Raw genomic sequence first — 20,866 nt, 5'->3', positions numbered from 1 at the left:
GTTGAGGAGGACACGCGCGCGAACCGGAAGTGGCTCTTCACTGTTTCCGTTTCTGTTTCGCGGGTGATTTTCGCGGCAGTCTAAACTTGATGTGCAGCTATATTGTTGCATCGCAGTCAGTGACAGCTCTGCCGGTCGTTTGTTATATATTTATCTAGGTAGATGGTAAGTTCGTTTCTGTTTTTAGTTAGAGATATGATGAGCACTTTATCATGCTATTGTAGCCTAATTCTCAGCTTTGTATTTCGTAGCTATAGTAGTAGGAAGTTAGCTGGCTGCCTAGTTTAGTTTGTTGTTATTACTTTCTGATGTCATTGCCAGCAAACATAGTTTCACCAGATGTGTTCCTTAAACACCTAGATGTTTTAGGTGCAGATTTCCGTCCTTGGCCAGTACACAACAGAAAGGAAACGCTCAAAATCAACCATGGTGGTGGTCACCGCCGAAGAGTTGCGACTTGAGCTGGACACGTTCAGCGTGGCGTGTGACGACGAGGCGGTGCTGGACAAAAGTGGGTGATGGTGCATGTTCGTGATGGCTTTCGTGCAGATTCACGTCTGTGATTGTGACCCCTGCTCTCGCATTCCCCGTGTCCCCTGTCCCCGTCCCCAGTGCTCGAGCAGTGTTTGTGTCATAGGATGAAAGCGGAGGACATGGTGTGTGAGTGGTTTGCGTTCAGCACAACTAAACAGCAGTTGAAGCTTACAGTCAACAATTTGGAGGCTTTTGAACATGAGGTGAGTTCAGTGTGTGTTCGGTATCGTAATACTGAATCGGATCCTGCATTTTTCACCTGGTTTATAACAAAGCCTTGTGTTCAAAGCCTTGTATTTTATGGACTTTGGAGCATTGAGGTCTTCTACTTTATGTTTGTAGGTTCTCAATAAGAAACACAAAGCCAAAGGCGTATCAAAAGGGAACAAATTGAACACAACTAAAGATGTGCACTCAATCCAGGACCTGTATCTTTTTTTGAGAATTGTCCCCAATTTTTCTCCAGTTGATTTAAATAATGCGGCCCTTCACTATTGATTGTATGTGTAATGTAAGGGACTAACACCAGTGTATGTGGTTAAATGAAAATCATGTGTCTACATGTCTTCATATTTCCTGTGGCTTTCTTAACATGTTGTGCCAAGCATCAAAGCGGAGGAGGAGGAGGAAGATTTACTGGATTCCTATTCAACACCTGCCAAGGTCGGCCATGTTTTGATGATGATGATGATGATGTAGAGCGCTTTTCTGTCTTGAGAAAGTCTGGCCTTTATTAGTCTGGCCTTTATTAGTCTGGCCTTCATCCTTCCCCTAACACAGTTCTTAGCTCATGTGTGCGTGTTCTGGAACTGTGCCGGTGCTGTAATGCGATTGTGGGCGTGTCCGTCAGGGTTCTCAGAAGCGTGCGCTCACCACCCCGGAGCAGCCGCGGGCCAAGCGCAGTGGCGTGCGTGTGCCCAGCCCCGGGCAGCTCCTCTCCCCCGCCAGCTTCTCCCCCAGGTGGGACCTCCAGCCCCTGTGGCCGTGCACCTCCATTAACACGCTTCACTTCTCAGTTCCCCCTGGATCTGTTCATGTTTACGCCTTATTTAATCTGTGTGTGTGTGTGTGTGTGTGTGTGTGTGTGTGTGTGTGTGTGTGTGTGCGCGCGCGCACAGTGCCACCCCGTCTCAGAAGTACAGCATGCGTGGGGCGCGGGGCGAGGTGGTGGCCACGTTCGGGGTCGTGCAGGGCCCACGCTGGGCCGGGCGGGGCCAGACGGAGGTGCGGGTGGAGCTGTTGGAGGGCTGTGAGGAATCGCTCTGCAGCTCCTACAAGTTCATGTTCCAGCGCCTCAGAGACGTGCGCAGCGGTACGACCCCCCCGAGTCCCAGTTGCCGTCTCTGTCAGTGGCTTCAGATACAGAGCACATTCTTCTATACCTAGATGCGGGTTACCATGCTGTGTATGCAAAGAAGAATGTGTACAGTATGAGTTTAAAGATGCAGAGATGGCCATAAAGAGACCAAGTGTAGGCTCTTCCACAGGGCCATGGCTGTTTGCAAGCCCTATACACATTGCTTTGAGGTTTTATTGGCTGGCGGTTTAAGAAATGCTGAGAGCTGATTGGTTCTTGGCTTTCATTTGACTGGCGATTCCAGTTCTGACGGAGAAGATCGAAGAGCTGGGGGAGGAGCTAAGGAAACACTTCAACATAGAGGAGTTCTCGCCTGTCTCACTACCTGCACAGGTACGTGACATCTGTCCCTTCACATGTGTGCGCCGTCGACGGGCAGCACTCTTTTAAAGTTTAAACCAAACTTGGGTTATTCTAGTCGTGCTAATTAATTAACAGCTACCAGATGCGTGTTGAACGTCTTTTGCCACTGTAGTGCGGACAGGTGTGTGAGGCTGGACGTTCACACAGGTGTTGCCCCGACACACACTTTGCATTTTGCGCCGTCTGCAGGACACCGTAGTTGTGTTGGGACAGGTGTGCTGTGACAGTAATGGGAAGCTGAATGCTCACTCTGTGGTGCTGGAGGCGGGCCAGGAACACGGGGCCAGACAGGTGCCTGTTGACCTGTCCGAGCTGCAGGACTACTCGCTATTTCCTGGACAGGTGGGCAGACACACACACACACACACACGTACAGGTTTCCCCATTTCTGCGTTTTCGAACTTTCCTTGAGTAAACGCTGTGACCTCGTCTGTTCCAGGTTGTCGTCATGGAAGGTATAAATACTTCTGGGTCGAAGTTCGTCGCCACCAAATTGTATGAGGTTTGTGTCCGATACACATTCAGCAGTGAGGTGTTGCTCACCAGCCCTTCTTCATTATTTAGCCATACAGAAATAAAGCATTCACATTTTACACAGAAGAGCTTGACTGGCGTGGGTTTGTCCTCTAGGGGGTGCCCTTGCCTTTCCTCTCAACTCCAGAGGTGAAGCTGGAGGTGAAGGAAGGTAAAGCTCCTTTTTGGGATATAATCTTTTAGAACGAGACGTGACAATGCGGTGCTTTTAATTCAGAGAATTCATATGGAACTCAAATGTACATCGTGTGAGACACACAGTCCCTGCACTCAGATGGGTGGGTTGTACATGCTCCATTTCAGCCTCTGAACCTGTGATGGTGCTGGTGGCCTGTGGACCTTACACCACGTCAGACACCCTGACCTACGACCCTCTGATTGACCTACTTAATGTTATTAATAAAGATCGTCCTGATGTCTGCATACTGGTGAGAGCCAAACGCACAGACACAAACCGTCTGCATACACTTCTAAATCTCATCAAAAAAAATGTAGAAAAAAACTCAAAACACATATTAAGTTTGCTAAAAAGAAGACTTGCCGAACAATTTAAAAATGTAAAAAAAAAATGGATTTAATGTCCTACATGTTCCACACCTCCGTGTTTTCCATAGATGGGACCGTTTGTGGATTCTAAGCATGAACAGATCGAGGTACCATCAGCATTACTTTCTGTGTAACACGACTAGTTTTGAACTACAAAGGAAGCGTCGTCTTTACTACAATGTCTTCTTGTCCAGAAGGCACAGGTAACTGAGCCATTTGAAACCATCTTCTCAAGATGCGTCGACAGTGTTGTGGACGGAACGAGAGGGTGAGTTTAAAGCCTCTTTATCTAATGGAGAACATCTTCCCAGAGTGTACGCTTGAGCGCAGGGGTGTGTCTTCTCTCCGTCTCTCAGGACGGGGTGTAAGCTGGTGTTGGTTCCGTCCCAGCGAGATGTTAATCACCACTACATCTATCCTCAGCCCCCTTTCATCCTTCCCAACCTCAGAAAGGAGGACGTTCAGGTGAGGTGGCCGCCATCTTTTTCCTGTCTTTTCTAAACCGAAGAGCAACTATTTCACTTGAATCTCTTATAGAAGATTACGAAGAGCACGACTCTATTTTAATATTCAGATGGTGCAGAAGAATGTGACCAAATGGATCTGGTGTGTTGCAGTTGCAACTAAATCCTATGGTGCTGGAGCCACACTTCTGATCTCCACACAAGGCTGCATCTAGATGTTTTAATAAGCAGGTGCCTTTATCTCTATCCAATATTTTTGATCTGCTCCTCAGCGAGTGACCTTAGCTCCTGACCCCTGCACTCTCGTCATTGGTGGAGTGACCTTTGGCTTGACCTCCACAGACATCATCTTTCACATGGGAGCTGAGGAAATCAACAGGTAAGATTCAGCCCTGTTACTCTGGGATTAATTCAAAGCCTTTGGTTTAGACTTCTGGAGTCTTAATTGCTTCATGGCAGTATTTTATTATCGGACTGAAATTGGGCCAAACAATTGAGCGTGTTATTTGAAAATTCTTAGTTAAAGATTTAAGCACAGCGCTGGTAGTGTTGCATCCTTAAAACGGGTTTCCTACATAACTGCCATGTTGAATCTCAACCATGACTCATTCCTAAGACCGTATGAAGTTGAAAACACATTTCTGGGATGTACTAAATGTAACCTGGGTCTCCGTTGTGGTTTGGCTGGACTGGTTTTGGTGTGTGACGGTACCGTTGCAGTGCCACCGGCTCAGACAGGTTCTCCCGCATCATGAAGCACATGTTGACCCAGAGGAGGTTGGTGAATCTTCAGTCCCCCTCTTCTCCTGCCCAAATCTCGTGGCCATTACTCAAGCGTTTGTATCCTCTTGCAGCTACTACCCCGTCTACCCTCCTGCCGAGGAGGTCAACATGGACTACGAGAGGTTTCAGCAGTACGGCCAGCTGCCCCTCACCCCCGACATTCTGATCGTCCCTTCAGAACTGCGCTACTTCATCAAGGTAAGAAATAAAACCCCAGAGCTATTATTAAACCTAGCAGCACGCTCAGTTCTGAAACACCTGTACAGCTAAAGGCCCTTCCTTTCACAGGACGTGATTGGTTGCGTGTGTGTCAATCCTGGGCGTCTTACGAAAGGACAGGTGGGCGGGACCTATGGGCGGCTGCTCGTTCAGCAGAACCCAGTGCATGTGCAGGGGGACCGAGTGAGTCCGTGCATAGCAGCGCAGGTGGTGAAAATATAACTCAACCAGAGCTTGTATCTCTTTTCTACTCCATTGTTCAAAAATAAATACATTTCTATGTTTTTGTGTGCGTGTTCTTTTGGCCAAAGTTGGAGGAATAAAATGAAATTAATATGTACTTGTGGAGCTGTTATGTCTCAACCATTCAAAATATTTATATTATACACACACATTAATATTTAAAGGACTTTTGTCTTGGTACATGAATCCACATTAAATGACACATTTACAACCTGAATAGATACAATAATATACAGCAGCATTACAAAAAGCAGGTTCTGTTGATGCACAAAACTATCACGTTTGCATAAAAGGTTATTGCATATGTAGATGGGAACATTGGTGTTCTTAAGGGAGCAGACGGCTACTTCTCCAATGCTCAAGTTTAGCAAACCATTGTCACGCCAGCTGCAGTTATTAAAGAAGGGATGTAGTATGGTTACTACACAGACTACAAAGGTAAGGTTTGCAGTAGATGTGTGATGCTGTTAATCGAGTAATTTTGAAACATGCATTATGCCTGCATTAGTTAAAATAAGTAAATATTTACAGAGCTTATGTTACAAAAACAAAGTAGTTGTGGCCCGAGCCACAAGTCTTCAGTGGGGGATGGTTTCCAGTCCCATAGCAATGTCTTTCAGTTTAGGGTCATCTATCCAATTCACTTTGCTAGCAATAATGATCCCCTAGAAGAAAAGAAAAAAAAATTTAAATGTGCGCTTCACCACTTTAACAGGGCAGCAGGACAACAAAATGATAATAGCCCTTTTAAAAGTTAAAATGACATTTGCAGTATTTTGTTCTTGAAAGACTTGAGCCAGACGTTTGTAACACCAAAGTGATTCTGTGATCGCCCTACATTACCACATCAGGGCTCATCTAGTCTGGTCTTACACAGCATGCAGAAGCTAAAACGCACGTACCCGCAGGACGTTCTGAGAAATGGTTGCGATCTTCAGGTACTTCTGCAGGACGGCCTCTGCCCTCTCCACCACCTGCCGGTGCACCTGGCCCTGAGCCTCCCCCTGCTGTTTCAGCTCCGCCATCTCCTGCAGTCTCCTCTTGATACGTCCTTTCAGCTCTGCAGATACATATGCGCACAGCATCACAAAATCTGCAGAATTTCTAAGGCTGATTTTCTACAGATAATGCAGTATGTAGTATTCATTTATTCATATAACCTTCTATGGGACTATTGCCAGTTATGAAGAATCATTTTATAGCCTAGTTTTCTACTTTTACAACAAATCATGGATAAGTAATCCAGCGCAGCTACAGGGGGGACAGTAACAGTACCGAGTCGCTCCTTTTGAATGTCTGTGATTTGGTCCTGAAGTGTACGTGTTTCCTGAATAAAATGGCACAAAGACAAATTAAACATGAATTAAACATAAAATGCATACATGCCGTCTATTATAAAAGCAGAATATGAATGATGGAGGTGCTATATAACTGGTGCACCAAAATAAAATTAACAATGTTTAATAAGAATTATATGAGTACAGCACCATTTAGGAAGTACAATATTAAAAAATACTTTAAAATATCACCCACTTTAATAACTTTCATTGTCTTTTCACAGAGGTCTGCATTTTCTTCAACCATTGCTTTTAAAGACCTACAGGATAATATTTTAAATGCGGAAGATTAAAAGTATGCATGAATTAAATAAACTCTACTGGTGCATTTATATAATTTTCCCCATGGACAGCAATATTGATAAGAAGCTGAAAATATTGTTTTGTTGAACCCCCTCCCCCCAACAGCAGCTATAACATGCTGGAAATGTAACAGGTATTCGTTCTATATACTGTACTGTTCCATTTGTTGCATTTTCCACATGTGTATGTGTGTGTGAGTTTGTGCTTTGCTAAAATACATTATGAGTCTGGGTTCATGGAGTCTTTCACTTACATGGTGTCAGCATCGTTCTGAGTCAGTGTCTCGGTGATCGTCTGCCAAACCTGCATTCTGAACAATGCAGTTCATTGGTCAAACACAAACAGGAAGAACACATCCTTTTAGAATCTCAGTACACATCAACTGTCTACACAAAATGAGAGACCCAAAGAAACGTACCTTTTTAAAGCCAGGGTTTTGTTGAAGTGGGACAGTCTTGCCTGTTCTATTGCGGCTTCATATTTGGATCTGTAGATTATAGTGTGAGAATCTATCCAATATTGGACCATATAAACCAACTGCTATTGAGCAAAATCTCAAAACACTCACAGATCCGCATCAGCATCAAACGTGTCACTTGATCTCTTCACTCGTCCTGCCATAAAGATACAAAACATTTTTGAGCAAACATGAACATTTGTGTACATTTTGAAGCTGATAATGACTATCTAATAAATGAGATCAAATAAAATACTCAAATCACTCAAATGGTTTATTCACATAAAGTTTTCACATGAATTATTCTTATTCCTGTAATATAAATATATGAGCAAGGCATACACCAGTGAGAAGTGTTTGACTATCTACTGTCTGACGTAATAAACTATAGTTTGTTCTTCATCTCAACACCTAGGTTCCCATCTTTGCTCAGTCCTATGCATCTCCATAAAGAAAACTTTGTTTACACTGTTTGGGCAAATTACACTAAAGTATCCGATCAGACATTCAGTGTTTATAAACACCAACAATGTCTGTAATAACTGAAGACGTACCCTTGTTGACCTTAATGTTCATGTCAAAACACTGGTGTGCCATCACGTCCTTCATTCTGTGGGCAATCAAACGCAGACGTGTGTTTTACACGTGTGATTACAAACTTCACAACACATTACAGACCTTCACAACAAGATACGACACAGAGTCAATAAAGCTGTGCCAAAACCCCGCACAGCGTAAATCACCTTAATAAATGCATGGGTGTTAGCCCATCAGAAACCGACGCCGGTGGATCATCATTGGTGGCTGGATCGGTACTTGAAGAACCGTCGCGCTTTGGAGAATCCATCAGAACCTACAAACAACAACGACTAACAAACCAGCGGCACACACGGGCCTCGGCGGTTAGCGTGCTAGCTAGAGAGAAACCAAAAAGAAAAGGAAATAGAGCTTGGACTTGTTGACTACACCGTGTTCAAAGTCTTCTGCGCAGCTTAAAAAATAAACACGGTTAAATACAACTACACTTACTGACGTTTCCACTCCAATCTTTTGGATAAGTTTGGCTTTAGCTTTTAATTCCTTTTCTGTCGGCAGCTAAACAACCGAATCTGCCGCCTCCAGGAAATCCTTCGTCACGTGACACGACAGCGCCTTGAGGCCACGCCCTTTACACCAAGCCTTGGATTCAAAATAAAAGTCCGCATAGCTAACCTGCTTGCAAGCGATTGTTTTTCTGTCGGTGTTGTATGTGTCTTCAACGTACCATGTAAATGGGAAGACTAACTTCGTGATCACAGCGCGAGAGCTGTGTTTTTGGTAAGAATCGATCTCTTCTAACTCTGGACGACGGGGTAGCTAAGTTGGTTGAGGTAATTAGCACTAGATCCATATAGCTGTCTAGTTGTCTAATTGTGGTGACCTTTGCACAGATCAAATGTATCGCATTGCTGGCTGGCTGGTTAATGTATTAGTTGCGTTTGTGTTCATGCATTATTAGTAAATCTGGATCCATAAATGTGCGTGCGCGTGGACAGGTTGTTTTGAGATGGAAAAGCACTTGGGTTAAAATCCACAATATCTGTTTGATGTGATGAGATTCAGCTTGAGATTGCCTCTTGCTAGCGTTGTATACTATTGTAGTTTGCTGTATCGCTGTGTCATTGCCTCAACTCCCTAATTTAAGCAATTACAGAATTTGTCATCTACATATATTTAAGAACATGTTAAAATCATTCGTCCAGGTTCTCGGGCGACCCGGAAGTAGTTATTCGAAGATCGACATGGGAAGCAAAGTTAGCAGTGGCAAAATGGCTGTGGCCGCTCGGGTCGTGCAGGTAAATTCTGTCTCCAACTTAAATAATTATTTCTCTCGCTTTAGGAAAAGTGTTTACCCTCTTGGGAATCGTTGTGTTAGACAACGATACTTTGTTTGCGGACGTAGTGGCACAATTACGACATTTAGGGTCTTTAGGCTAATTTCCCACTTGCCCTTGTCGGCATTGCAAGCCCCCAATCATTCTGTATACCCTATCTAGCTGAGCTGGATATTCTCGATATTTGTCCCAGCGCCTCGGTCTTATGTTCCCAGATTTAGCTCAGAAATCCTTTTTTAATATCACACATTTTTAATGTCTAGTTTTTCAGTATGTAGAATCATGCCACGTTTCTAGCTGAATGTGTAGTTGAGTTCAAATTGCAATGTCAATCTGTTCGCTAGTATTGGAGACTTGTGTTTTGCATAAAAAAGTTCTTATGTTGCTCAATTTTCACAGATTGTGCGGCCTCACGTACCGTTGATCAAATTTCCTAATCGACAAGGGCTGACCAAGCCAAATGGTGAGCGTTTAAAACCTGCTTCATTTATTGTTTTCCCCACTGATGACATGCAGTGAACTAAAGCTAAACATAGATTGCATCCAAAATAACCAATTTACCCGATGACGTATTTTTCAAGTTGAAAAGATTTAACACCTTCGGCTAACACTTTTATTCTGCTTTTCAGTACAAGAAACACTAGAACTGCTTATGGCTAATGTGCCGCAGACATTTACCCCTACACCGGCACAAGCCGCCACGGTTGTGGCAAAGGCCCCTAGAGCAGCCGAGCGGCTTCCTGGCACGCCCGACAGTGTGGCTATCGTTAAAGACCTTCCACAGAAATATCGCAGACGGCCCTTGGGGCTGGAAGAAATAGACCACATTCAGGTTGGTGCTCTTGTGTATAAGGATCCAGGGAGCATTTTTGATTGGCCCAGAGGAGTGACTGTGCTCCTATGTAGAAGGGCTCGGGTCCACCTTGTATGAGGTGTGGTCCCAGACCCAGTCCTAGTTTGTAGACCTGCAGAGCACATACAAATTTAATATGTCTCTCTTGTTTGCAGCGTGGTGGGCCGGAGTGATGGCGGTCCAGTGGGTCCTACTCAAGACTGTGGGAAAAGTTGGGTGGTGTTGCCTAATATTTGTCCTCAGCAAGAGGATATGCCAGATTTCACCTTTTAAAGGAATATAAATAAATTATTATTAATGTACATAGATTATTTTTAAATGTAATTATACGAAGTATGTTCTACTTATGCATTCAGTTGCTGTATGTTAACAGCTTGCCCCATTCACACTGAATTTACAAACCTTTTTCTTATAGTGCAAATCTGTAGAGGTTTACGCACACGTTAGGCCAGGCAGCCTACAGCCAGCTGCCCGGTCAGGCCTTCAGTAGATCACATGGTCTCCCAGGATGAGTGATCTTACCAGTGCTGGAGCAGGACTTTCATTTTGGCTCAAGTTCTCCCACTCCTTTGTCACCATGGTGATGATCTGCAATTTGGAGATGGATTCTGTATCTGGGTCACTGCATCTTCAATAACTCTTGACTCCAGTTTTATTTCACCATCATTTAGCAGTGTTTGAGACTGTGTAAACAGCTTAATTCACCACAATAAAAAAGGTTTGTTATTAATGAAGCACACTGACTTCATTTTCACAACTGTTTCCAGAGCTTTATTTCTGGAGATTTGATTTACATCAAGTAATAAAGTACAACAAAAATACAAAATAATGCCTAACAAACCCAAACAAAAAGCAATACAATTGTATTTACATGTTATAAACAATGTCTGGATAATTGTTATTAAATGCTATGATTGTCTATATTTCTGGATAAACATTTATAGTACATGTTGGTCTTATTCACAATTGTTTTCCCTTAAGAATTTCTCCCTCTTGACTGAATGAAAGAGAAACTCTAGAATCTAAAGTTAAATAAAATCAAAGTTCACACCCAAACCATTGAGAACATATTCCAAATAACCTTAAATACCCAAGTTTAAAAAAGTGAATTACACCTTTCTAAATGTCAATTTAAACTTGTACATCCCCTCCCAATATTCAACTACATAATGCAAAAACAGGAAAGCATCAATGCCCTTCAGAGTGGTTTCTGTGTGCAGATTGTGGGCGTCGTACCAAATCTATCAGTGGAGGAACGTACTGGTGCCCAGTCACACACCTGATGATTGACAAACTAAAAAAAAAAAAAAAAAAAAAACCACGTTCACTACGGTTTACGACCTCGTTTACTAAAGTATTTTCAAACCCAGCAATGTGTCGTCACCCCATCTGTGATCCTTCATCCATCCAGCCCACACGCGACGCTCCACAACACCTACACTCCAGCACCACCACCATGATATAACTACATTTATGAAGTTTTTTTTTAGCATGTTGCTAGGGAATGGCAACGCACAGGAAAAAAATCTTGCTTCAGACATGAGGGAAATATTTCACAAAGCAGGTTCTCAGTTAGCAGGATAACTAAACCCATGCCAAGACTTTCCAGTGGGAATGTCCTTCATGCTGTACTGGGTCACCTTGGCTTTTGGATAATGTTATCACTGCTAATCAGAGTTCCATGAAATAACCCCTTGTCCTACAGCTGCAAGACTTCTACTCTAATCTCCCCGGGCATACCAACACAGCAGCAGCAGCGCATCTGATTGGTTCCTATGAGCATGTACTTATTGGGTGAAGGTTTCACATTACCATAGCAGCTTCTGTATTAAACGTGTGTATGGCATGTATGCAAAAAACCAAGACGCATCTCCACATGTGAACGGACATGAAGAGGCCTGCATGTGCAGAGGGACCTTCTCTAAACACCTCTGAAGAGCACACGCCCCTCATCTCTAGTTATTTACCAACTCCAGAAACAAAGAGTTTAGTGGTCATTTGCATTTAAAGGTGATAACCGTGGCTTAGGTGTCTAAACATAAAAGCAAACAAACATTTTAAGGAATATAATAAGAAATATTAGAATAAAACAATCTGTACATATCTACACATTATTGCCATGATAAACAAGACCATTTTGAACATTTTTGCATCAACATCCAAATCAACAATTCCCTAAACATGTTTCAGGGCAATTCAAAGTATTCTAAAAGTATTCCACAGGATTTTGTATTCTGGATGCATAGAACAGGACTGGCCCCAGATCAGAGGCAGAGATGGGTTTCTTGAAAGGTTAACATCAGCTTGCAAGCTGTAATAGAACTACAACCAGTCCTCTTGGTGCATACAGTGTACAAAAGATGTAGAATACTGGGGAAATCTGTTCAGACAGCAAGCTTAATGATCAAAGGTCAAATTAGGTCACGTTCAACATCTTCAGTACCTTTGTGGCAACTACTGGTTCTGCATAGCTAAAGTAACAATTCAGATATTACCGAAGCACTGACTGGTGAAAAGTAACTAGCTGCACCAGTGGTTATGGCTTGCCGATATCTAGAGTCTCTCAGACTGACACACCACTGCACAGAGTGACACTGTATTCACGCTGCGTTAGGACCTACCACAAAACCCTGGACAAGCCCAGTATTTTCCTGACTTGTAGCATTTACAACTGCTATTCATGAGGGGACGATAATACTGCTCAGAAACAGCACTCTTTGAAAATCTTTCATTTTGGGGAAAACACAGGTCAGACTAGATTCTCCAAGGAAACATCTTTCAAACCTCCCAATTATAATTTCAATGCAAAAACAATTGCATATACTGTCCAAAGGGGCCAAACTTGTTTAAAAGAAGCAGAGAGCAGCTGCAGGTGTGTGTGTGCCCACTACTGGAGTCTCAGAACATTTCAGTTGCCTTTACAGGACATCTGGGCACAACAGGACAATACTGCAGGTGGAATCAGACTCTCAGCACTGGAGGCTCTCAGCCTTACCCAGAGTTTTGTGTACAAGTCACACAGGAACCCCAATATCAGGTATGTTTGATGTGAACAGTGACTTTTTAAAGCTTAAACACTTAAAACCAGCCCAACTAGAACAAATCACAGCTACCAACAAACTGGACAAATATGCAACTCCCCCGGCTAAACACTAATATTTAGTGGCAGTCTCAGGGTCCCCCCCCCCCCCCCAATACAGGCAGGACTTTTCACATGCATTCACAGAGCCAAGCACAAGAAAACATGGAACCCGGAACGTTCTACGTCTTTCTAGCTCTCGCAGTTACACATGTGGTTTTGCTCCAAGAAAACCCCTAATTTAAAAGACAGAAACAAGTGTCCTGATATACAAAATGCTACATTTGCCAAGGCCTGGTGTCGCTTGGTGTGCGTAAACACTGAAATAGTACCAGTTTAGAAAATCAACATGGAAATATACAAAAAGGAAGTCGATGCAGTTTGTGGCGACTGTTTGAAAGGGGACAGCAAGACCAAGGGCTGCCTTCATCCGTATGGTTCAAGAGAAAAATACCACAGCTCTCCACTCCAGCATTTAGGTTCTGTAAATTGACGCTGATATAAGGATATTAAATATCTAAAAGACCAGAAAAATAAATGGCTATTTAAACTCTTGATAAATCAAGATTTCTTAGCTCTGTACAATAAAGACATCACTGATGTCATATTACAAAAAAAAAAAAACAAAAAAAACAAAAAAGACCAAAACCAAAAAATCCCAAAGTATATTTATATATAATTAGAAAACAAACTAGCGTTCAGTCAGTTGGTGTGTCTGTACATGACGGGAGGAGGTGTGTGTGCACGTCTGTTCTGGGGTCAGTCAGACTGCAGTGCTGTGTGCTGGTGGTGGCGGGAGTGGGAGCTGATGAATCCGTTCGCCTCGCCAGCCGCTGCTATCCCACCGAAGTCCGTAACAGACACGGCCATTTTGGCTCCTGTGATGCGGTGGGCGCGCCGGCCCTCGAAGTCCACGCCCAGGTTGGTGACAGCCACGTCGCCAAGGAACGAATCAGAGAGGCCCATCTTGAGCCGCTTGGAGGGCCGTTCACAGTCCTTGCTGCTGCACACGGACAACTGGCCCAGCTCAGACCGATAGAAGGCGGAGTCTAGGACGCTCAGGCCGCCGCCCCCCGCGTAGCTCAGCCCCTCGTCATGACCGAGCGCTCCTCGGTGTAAACTCTCCAGTGGGGGGAAGTAGGACGAGTCCAAGCAGGTCATATCCGCCGGGCCGCACACGGATGCCACGCTGTTACTCAGGGCTGGACACAAGACGAGTGGGACAACGCACGTTTATTTGTAAAACCCTTTTCATACACAGCAGCAATTCAAAGTGTCTTACACAGAAGAATAATAAAGCTTCTTATATCCAGAGATCCATCACCTTGGAAAGGTTTTTGCCATAAGCATAAAATAAAACATTAAACACTATTTATTAAAACATAGCCGATTTTAACAGTGTGTGTGGATTTGAGAGAATCTATTCACAGTCCGAGACGGGTCCAGGAACCACACCACTCACCTGTGAGGTCACTGGCAGTGATGGTGTTGAGCAGGCCGAGCTGCTGCTCTGCAGACACCTCCATCCTCCCTCCAGCTCCACCCGAGCACACGGAGGAAGAGCTGTCCATGGCCAGCCCCTCCGCCTCATCCACCAGTCTGTCCATCAGGTCCCTGTGGGGAGACCGTTTAAGTTACCTCTACCAACAGGACAGTGTACTAGAGCAGTAAGGCACTAGAGTAGGAATGATTCACCTCAGAAGGAAATTGACTTATTTTTATTATCATTATTTGAGTAATTATTTGCTATTTATTTCTATTTTTCAGACTTCAAATTGAATATGCATATTAACAAAGACAGTGTCATTGGTTCAAAACACCGGTTATTTCAGTCTTGAGAAATTTTCATTTTTACTCTAACTGTGAGTGAGTGAATGAGCTCTACAGGGTCATTGTCATCTTAAAGTCCATTTGGTGCAACTAAACGTCTACTATGAAATCTCATGTAGTCCACCATGATCTCTCAAAGTAACCAACCCATTAAAGCTTTGCTGCCAGTGAACTGTGGTACATCTTTTCTTACTATTCTTTCAAGTCAAAATATTTGTATGTTTGACAATAGTGTTGGTCTTTTGCATCATTACGGTGTCCTCAAGTGCTTCCTCATCAATGCAAATCTGAGTTTAGGATTATAAGAGCTACAATGACGAGACCACTCAACAGCAGAAGACCAGAAAAGACCACGGTGCGCTCACACAGTCCCTCACAAGCCATTATGTTCCTATTAATTCTAGAATTTGCACAAACCATATCTTCACTTACGTCACGCCAGGGTAAATACTGTACTTCTTTTTCCCGAACCGATTCTGTTGAACAAAGTGGTCGAACCGTTCAGACTTCTTCCACATGTAGTAGAAGGAGACACACTCTGCGACCGTCCTGGTCGGAACCTAAGGAAGACATCGACGGCATCTGAATAAACCTGAAGAAAGAACCCTCCTCCTCCTCCCTCCTACCCCACACAGTGTTCCCCCACCAAGCATACCCATCCAAGCACACGCATCCCCTTAGCCTGCCGATCCATGTGCTGCACCAACACGCAAAAACAATTAACAGGAAGGTAGGACCGCCTACATATTGAGAATCATCCTGATTGGTTGATTAAAAAAAAGATTTCTGTTGCAGATTACGGAGCCCAGGACAGCTATTGTTATCTTTCTACAGTTCACTTCACCCCAGTTCAAACGAGGCACCAACCTTGTTCTTCTGAATTAAATGGAAGTTCTTTTCATAAATCTGCAGCGCATGCTCAAAGTTTCTGCACTCATCTTCAGACCACAGTGGTGACTCTTCTGAAACCAGAAAGGATAAAAGAAGGTCTTGGTTCAAGTCCCACAAGCTCCCTCACACAACACCGTGATCCTGGATCGGACACCTACCTTTCGAGGACTTCACACTACTGCAGTAGCGCGTTAGGGCCTCACTCGTGTTGTAGTTACATTTTACAAGCTCATACAAAGCCTAGAAAGAGACAGACACAAGGTTAGTGCGTTCTTGGCATTCAACCTGATGTTCAGATGCACCTGAAAATCAGGAACGGCTGAACCAGCAGTGCTAGCTTAGAGCTACTGCTAACGCTCCAGGCAGCCTGTTAGAACAAGCACTGAACCGCGAGGCCTTCTGCGAAAAGACAGCAAGGGCAAGTTTACAGTGTGCAGTACTCGTTGGCGAACCTGTTCGTTGTCTCGTATGTGTCTGCCACATGTAGAGTTGTCTGTGGCGCTGTCAGTGCGGTGAGACAGTGCCTCTCTGAGGTAGACTTCCACCTTCCTCTCCGACAATACCCCTGGAGTCCAGAGGAGCACATCTTCTTCCTCAAACACTGCAAAGAACAGACATTTAAAGCTTCAAAGGACTGAAAAAAGAATTCACTTTATACTGTTAAAAGCATCTAATGGGTTTCTAAGTCAACGACATTTGCTGACCCTTGTCCCCCTCAGAGTAGAAGCTCAGTCCCATGGGAACATCTGCTTGGTACTGTGAGCCCACCATGATTTCCTACAAAAGATAAGTCAGCACACATATTTTTCTGGTTATCTAGTCTATCACAGGCACTTGAGTACACTTAAACTACAAATTTTACAAGTCCCCTACTTTATGCTTTCAAAATACCACAAACACCACAAAACCAGATTCAATGTCATTTTTTGCACAAAAACCTTTGTACATAGTTTTATAATCTTAACAAATGGTTATTCAAACAGTGGTTTGAACTAAGCAAGCAGCCTTGAGTCATGAACATTTTTAACCTCCACATCTTTCAGACTGACCAATGGCCACTGACTGAAGGAAACAATTCACTAAACATACTGCTCACTAGGGCTGGACCCGAATATTCGGTCAATGAGTAGGTATTCGTTTTTTAATTTTGGTATTCGGATATTCGTGTTTTTTTTTTTCTTGGCTCCGCCTCACTCTAACGTTACAGTTCCGTTCAGGTTAATGGTGGTACATGAGAGGCAAAATGCAGAGAAGCTCAGCTGTTTGGAAGCACTTTAAATTGAATGCAGACAAGACAAAGGCAGTGTGCCAAATATGTGATATTCAGATGGTATATCATGGTGGCACATCAAGCTTGAGGAATCATCTAAATGCAGTAAGTATTATTTCTTGACGGTATATAAAAAAAAAAAAAACAAGATTATTCATGCTAACAAACTTAGCTTAAATAGTGTCTGCCATGTTTTGCCATGACGAAGCTGCTTATGTCCGACATTAACAGTAATGTTATACATGATAACTTGCAGGCACTTCGAAACTGATTTATATAATGAAATGTAAGGGGTAATGTGGCAAAACTAGGTGCTAAATCATGGCTTAATAATTTCATTTCGTAAAATAATTATTTTTATTTGCAGTGTTCAAGGAGGTTGCATTACTATGTTTAAGGTATTTTTAATGTGTGTGCTCCGTTATTAAATTTGGCGTTTGTTTAAGCTTCCCTGTAATCTATAATAATTTAATATTGATTTCTTTTGAAGCTATTAAAAGTTTGTTGTTTACAGAATGTTTCTCCCCGCGTCTCATGTCTTTTTTGTGTTTCCCCCCTGATTTTTTCGCTGCGCACATCGGCCCAGTGTCCGCGGCGGCTGCTCCGCTGCGCAAGCTGGCCCAGTGAATAGCTGTGTTTTTGTGTTTTAGTACTTGGGTTATACTTGAAACAAAAAAATTTTTTTGTCCAGAAAGTATTTTATATTCTTAAACATTGTTAATTATATTACAGTGGACGAAAGTCATTGTAAATTGTGTTGTTGTTGGCCGATTTCAGTTTAATGATGTGCAGTGCGTAGCTAAATAGCTGTTTTTGTGGTTTTGCACTTAAGCTATAAGCTCAATATAAAAAAGTTTGTTTGTCTAGAAAGTATTTTATATTCTTAAACTATGTTAAATTAGATTAGAGGAAAGTCATTCAGACATCATTCTTGTAGTCTAATTTACCGATTTATCGCTATACTGTTAGTGTTAATTAACATAATTCTGAATATATATTAAATTATAAGTATATTGAATAGAATGTTTTGTAACTTTTTAATAGTAAAATAAAATTACTATTCTTTGTTTCTACATAAGGTCATGCTTTTCTTTTTCTTTAAATTTTGTCAATACCTTTTATTCCCAACATTTTTTCGTACTTTACTCCGTTTTTAATCCATCTTATTTAAAAACGAAGCTTCGAATATTCGCTTCGAATCAGTGCCGAGCTCAAAAAACGCTATTCGGGCCAGCCCTACTGCTCACTTCGACACTCGAGCCTTGACAAATGTCTTAAAACATTCATCTCTACTTCTCGAGAGTTTGCACCAGAGCCCAGAAGAACTGACACTAATAATCTGAGGTATTAAGCACTCTCAACAGACCCGACATTGTAGTAGATTAGTAGATTATGAAACTGACCTTCCTCGAGTCCTCTAAACTGAGACCATCGTCCTCGCCCTCCGACTCCTTATCACCGTCATAAGTAGTGTTGGCTGAGATTGCAAACAAAACAGAAAATGGATTACTGACATAAGAAGCATAAGATCAGACTCAAAGCTTGCAACATTCAACAGATTATCCAAATCATAAGTAGCACTGACTACAGACCTCATGGGATGATCTCAATTCTAAGTAGTGTTATCTAAAGTCAGATTATAGTGGGCAAGACAGCAGTCATTATTATATTCTATAAATTATATGATACTTTTCATGTAGTGGCCACATAGCCCAAGTCATCCACTGCATCTCAGTGGGAGAATGATAGTGGATTAAAAGAGAGTGAATTAACATGGGGGGGGGGGGGGGGGGGGGGGGGGGTTGGGGTGGGAGCAAAATCTGGTTTTGATTGATGTAGATTTCCCTAGTAGATACAGATTTAAAGCTTTTTTTAACAGCACACACTGGTTCAGACAGGAACAAACTGCTGTAAATGTCTACTTCACTTTTCAATTAAGTGATTAAAGAAACATTGTGATAATGCCCTTTTCTCCGACTGGGTCACACTGAGGAAAGTTTAGACCCCATTTTCTAGGATGCTTTTAACTCTTTACTTGACTCACATCTGAGAGTTCTTGGGAAGAAGTCAGTGGTTTCATGAGAGGTGACAGAAGGAGTAAGGTCATCAGCTGATGACTGCGTCTCTTCCTCATAGTCACCTGACAGCAAATCTTTGGCTATCTCCTCCTACACAGAGGAAAAAGTAATCAATGACACAAGGGAAATCAATTTCCAGTCAATCTTTGGTGTTATAGTTTCCCCTCCCTCATGTAGCATTCACGTACACCATGATGACTCACCTTATCCAGGGTCATATCCGGCAGGCCATCGGTCAGTTCGCCGGAGGAGCTATCCACACTCGACCCTGCTGCCGTGCTGACTGATGCTTCGTACCGATACATCGCCAACAGATCCTCCATGGGCATATTGCCTTCCTATTGTAAATCGACACACACAATGATGAGGTTAAATGTGGTATTTTTTTAACGGTAATGGCTCATAGTGTGCATGTCTGAATAAGTCACACAGATATGGAAAGTTATCTTCCTGAACTCAGTGCGTCTTTCAAAGGTTACCTTCTCTAGGTCCGCTAATTCCGTGCTGAAGTTCTTTTCTCCTTCCAGTGACTCCTCTTCTTCTAACGTCCTTTCATCGTCATACTCATGAACCAGCATATCTGCTGTCGGGTCAAAATCATGATCTTCGGATGACAGAGAGCCAACTGGATGTGCAGAACACAGAAGATCAATTTTAGACTTATCTTTTGACCAAACACACACCCCGTAAATACAGACGCTTAACAAAGCAAAAACGCATTAAGTTTCATTTCATGAGTATAGCTACACATGTTCTAAAACCCCGTAAAAAATCCCAACATACCAGGGCTCGAACTCCCAAGGGAAGCCTAGAAAAAAATAAGCACAATTAACATGACATTAAAATCTGTAAATTGCCAATAATGATGGCGAACAAACGTAAAGTGTTGTAAAAGGGGTATAAAGAAATGTCAATGCAACAAAAGACACACAAAAGTAATGAACCCCGGCGGCAGCGTTCTTCCTAAAGTCACAACAGTGTAACAGGCCCCAGTATAACCGGGAAGGAGTCCTGGAGTTTTCAAAACGTTTAAATGCAAACTAACATAATGCAACATACAAATTAACGCGTCAAAGTTCAAGACGGGTCCGATTTGTAGAGTCTACAGCACTATCCGATAGTCCAACATTTTTCAGCAGCTAACCAACACCACCAGCACCGAGCCTGCGGACCCGGGGACACATAAACAAACCTCAACTGCGCCATCGACCGCTGCATTTCACTCATTTACACACATGCACCACAACATACATGTTCCGTCCGCACACTAAAATATATGCACTGCAAGTCAACAAAACTTCAACTGACTTATGATTTTTTTGAGGATTATTTTAGCAATCTTCCGGTTTTTTTGCGGCGGTTCTGAACCGAGGGCGCAGCTCGCCCGCCGCCTAACGGGACGCGACGCCGAGGAGGCCCGTCGAGCTCCGGGCGGCTGGACGCCTCTAAAACGCATCACACAACGCCAGCCTTTGCTTGTTTTTGTTTTTTGGCGAAATGCATAAATAAAAATTACACCGCATAACGAATAGACTGTACTTTAAATATATATTTTTTAAAAACAAAACCAAAAAATCGCGTCGAATCATGAAACAGATTGGTTTGAAATAGAGCGTTTCTCCCCAGGTTTCCCTCTCACCTCCGCCATATTGGTGCTGTCGCCTCATAGGCCAGCTCGGCTCCAGGACCCGGATGAACGCCGCCAGCCAATGGGAGGCGCGCTCGTGCGGTCGGCTTGCGTTGCAATTCTCCACGATTTTCAAATCAGTTTCATTGAGTTTCATTGAAGCTTAATAATAAATAAACGCATTCCGAGATGGTATGTTTTCTTAATTAGTTAATCAATTAATT

The 20,866-nt window shown here is 43.0% G+C and overlaps 4 protein-coding genes across 10 annotated transcripts; 2 read left to right on the top strand and 2 right to left on the bottom strand.

The window, feature by feature from the left end:
- The first annotated feature begins 24 nt into the window (after positions 1-24).
- pola2 (polymerase (DNA directed), alpha 2) lies at positions 25-5,084 on the top strand. 2 transcript variants are annotated; one of them, XM_077004197.1, is made up of 19 exons: positions 25-165; positions 361-511; positions 613-737; positions 877-962; positions 1,140-1,197; positions 1,385-1,494; positions 1,653-1,846; positions 2,136-2,224; positions 2,444-2,596; positions 2,694-2,756; positions 2,885-2,939; positions 3,092-3,216; positions 3,403-3,441; positions 3,532-3,602; positions 3,691-3,799; positions 4,071-4,177; positions 4,519-4,575; positions 4,653-4,779; positions 4,870-5,084. In XM_077004197.1, the coding sequence occupies exons 2-19, from the start codon at positions 427-429 to the stop codon at positions 5,020-5,022; spliced, it is 1,806 nt and encodes a 601-aa protein (XP_076860312.1). In that variant the 5' UTR covers positions 25-165; positions 361-426; the 3' UTR covers positions 5,023-5,084. The 2 variants fall into 2 exon arrangements, with proteins under 2 accessions (XP_076860312.1, XP_076860311.1); XM_077004196.1 differs by having other exon boundaries at positions 3,529-3,602.
- cenph (centromere protein H) lies at positions 5,052-8,292 on the bottom strand. 4 transcript variants are annotated; one of them, XM_077004204.1, is made up of 10 exons: positions 8,170-8,292; positions 7,884-8,009; positions 7,695-7,750; positions 7,252-7,297; positions 7,102-7,170; positions 6,937-6,993; positions 6,577-6,640; positions 6,319-6,370; positions 5,946-6,103; positions 5,052-5,708 (listed from the first exon to the last, which is right to left on the bottom strand). In XM_077004204.1, the coding sequence occupies exons 2-10, from the start codon at positions 7,985-7,987 to the stop codon at positions 5,622-5,624; spliced, it is 693 nt and encodes a 230-aa protein (XP_076860319.1). In that variant the 5' UTR covers positions 7,988-8,009; positions 8,170-8,292; the 3' UTR covers positions 5,052-5,621. The 4 variants fall into 4 exon arrangements, with proteins under 4 accessions (XP_076860319.1, XP_076860317.1, XP_076860318.1 ...); XM_077004202.1 differs by having other exon boundaries at positions 7,884-8,055; positions 8,170-8,271; XM_077004203.1 differs by having other exon boundaries at positions 7,884-8,055; positions 8,174-8,255.
- Positions 8,293-8,312: 20 nt separating this feature from the next.
- On the top strand, positions 8,313-10,601 carry kgd4 (alpha-ketoglutarate dehydrogenase subunit 4). 2 transcript variants are annotated; one of them, XM_077004207.1, is made up of 6 exons: positions 8,313-8,457; positions 8,883-8,975; positions 9,414-9,477; positions 9,644-9,846; positions 10,023-10,078; positions 10,283-10,601. In XM_077004207.1, exons 2-5 carry the CDS (start codon positions 8,922-8,924, stop codon positions 10,038-10,040), a joined length of 339 nt encoding a protein of 112 aa, XP_076860322.1. In that variant the 5' UTR covers positions 8,313-8,457; positions 8,883-8,921; the 3' UTR covers positions 10,041-10,078; positions 10,283-10,601. The 2 variants fall into 2 exon arrangements, with proteins under 2 accessions (XP_076860322.1, XP_076860321.1); XM_077004206.1 differs by having other exon boundaries at positions 10,023-10,601.
- Positions 10,602-10,621: 20 nt separating this feature from the next.
- Positions 10,622-20,767, bottom strand: mier3b (mesoderm induction early response 1, family member 3 b). Of its 2 annotated transcripts, none has more exons than XM_077004199.1 (13): positions 20,655-20,767; positions 19,799-19,823; positions 19,495-19,640; positions 19,219-19,353; positions 18,982-19,105; positions 18,341-18,414; positions 16,372-16,444; positions 16,120-16,268; positions 15,826-15,907; positions 15,644-15,738; positions 15,209-15,336; positions 14,409-14,560; positions 10,622-14,148 (listed from the first exon to the last, which is right to left on the bottom strand). In XM_077004199.1, the coding sequence occupies exons 1-13, from the start codon at positions 20,661-20,663 to the stop codon at positions 13,706-13,708; spliced, it is 1,635 nt and encodes a 544-aa protein (XP_076860314.1). In that variant the 5' UTR covers positions 20,664-20,767; the 3' UTR covers positions 10,622-13,705. The 2 variants fall into 2 exon arrangements, with proteins under 2 accessions (XP_076860314.1, XP_076860315.1); XM_077004200.1 differs by lacking the exon at positions 20,655-20,767 and adding an exon at positions 20,324-20,641.
- Between the last annotated feature and the right edge of the window lie 99 nt (positions 20,768-20,866).

Source organism: Brachyhypopomus gauderio, chromosome 4 (assembly GCF_052324685.1).
Source record: "Brachyhypopomus gauderio isolate BG-103 chromosome 4, BGAUD_0.2, whole genome shotgun sequence".
Classification (NCBI taxonomy): Eukaryota; Metazoa; Chordata; class Actinopteri; order Gymnotiformes; family Hypopomidae; genus Brachyhypopomus; species Brachyhypopomus gauderio.
The sequence above is the reverse complement of the archived record's forward strand: the minus strand, read 5'-3'. Positions and strand labels throughout refer to the sequence as shown.

Coding starts and splice junctions, on each gene's coding strand:
- pola2 (XM_077004196.1), top strand. CDS start 427: ATGGTGGTGGTCACCGCCGAAGAGTTGCGACTTGAGCTGGACACGTTC. Junction 1,847..2,135: donor CCTCAGAGACGTGCGCAGCG/GTACGACCCCCC, acceptor TGGCGATTCCAG/TTCTGACGGAGAAGATCGAA. Junction 4,576..4,652: donor CACATGTTGACCCAGAGGAG/GTTGGTGAATCT, acceptor ATCCTCTTGCAG/CTACTACCCCGTCTACCCTC.
- cenph (XM_077004204.1), bottom strand. CDS start 7,987: ATGGATTCTCCAAAGCGCGACGGTTCTTCAAGTACCGATCCAGCCACC. Junction 7,298..7,694: donor GAACATTAAGGTCAACAAGG/GTACGTCTTCAG, acceptor TCTTTATGGCAG/GACGAGTGAAGAGATCAAGT. Junction 6,641..6,936: donor CAGAACGATGCTGACACCAT/GTAAGTGAAAGA, acceptor ATTATCCTGTAG/GTCTTTAAAAGCAATGGTTG.
- kgd4 (XM_077004207.1), top strand. CDS start 8,922: ATGGGAAGCAAAGTTAGCAGTGGCAAAATGGCTGTGGCCGCTCGGGTC. Junction 8,976..9,413: donor TGGCCGCTCGGGTCGTGCAG/GTAAATTCTGTC, acceptor CAATTTTCACAG/ATTGTGCGGCCTCACGTACC. Junction 9,478..9,643: donor AGGGCTGACCAAGCCAAATG/GTGAGCGTTTAA, acceptor TCTGCTTTTCAG/TACAAGAAACACTAGAACTG.
- mier3b (XM_077004199.1), bottom strand. Junction 19,354..19,494: donor AATTAGCGGACCTAGAGAAG/GTAACCTTTGAA, acceptor GATTTACAATAG/GAAGGCAATATGCCCATGGA. Junction 15,908..16,119: donor ACATACGAGACAACGAACAG/GTTCGCCAACGA, acceptor GTCTCTTTCTAG/GCTTTGTATGAGCTTGTAAA.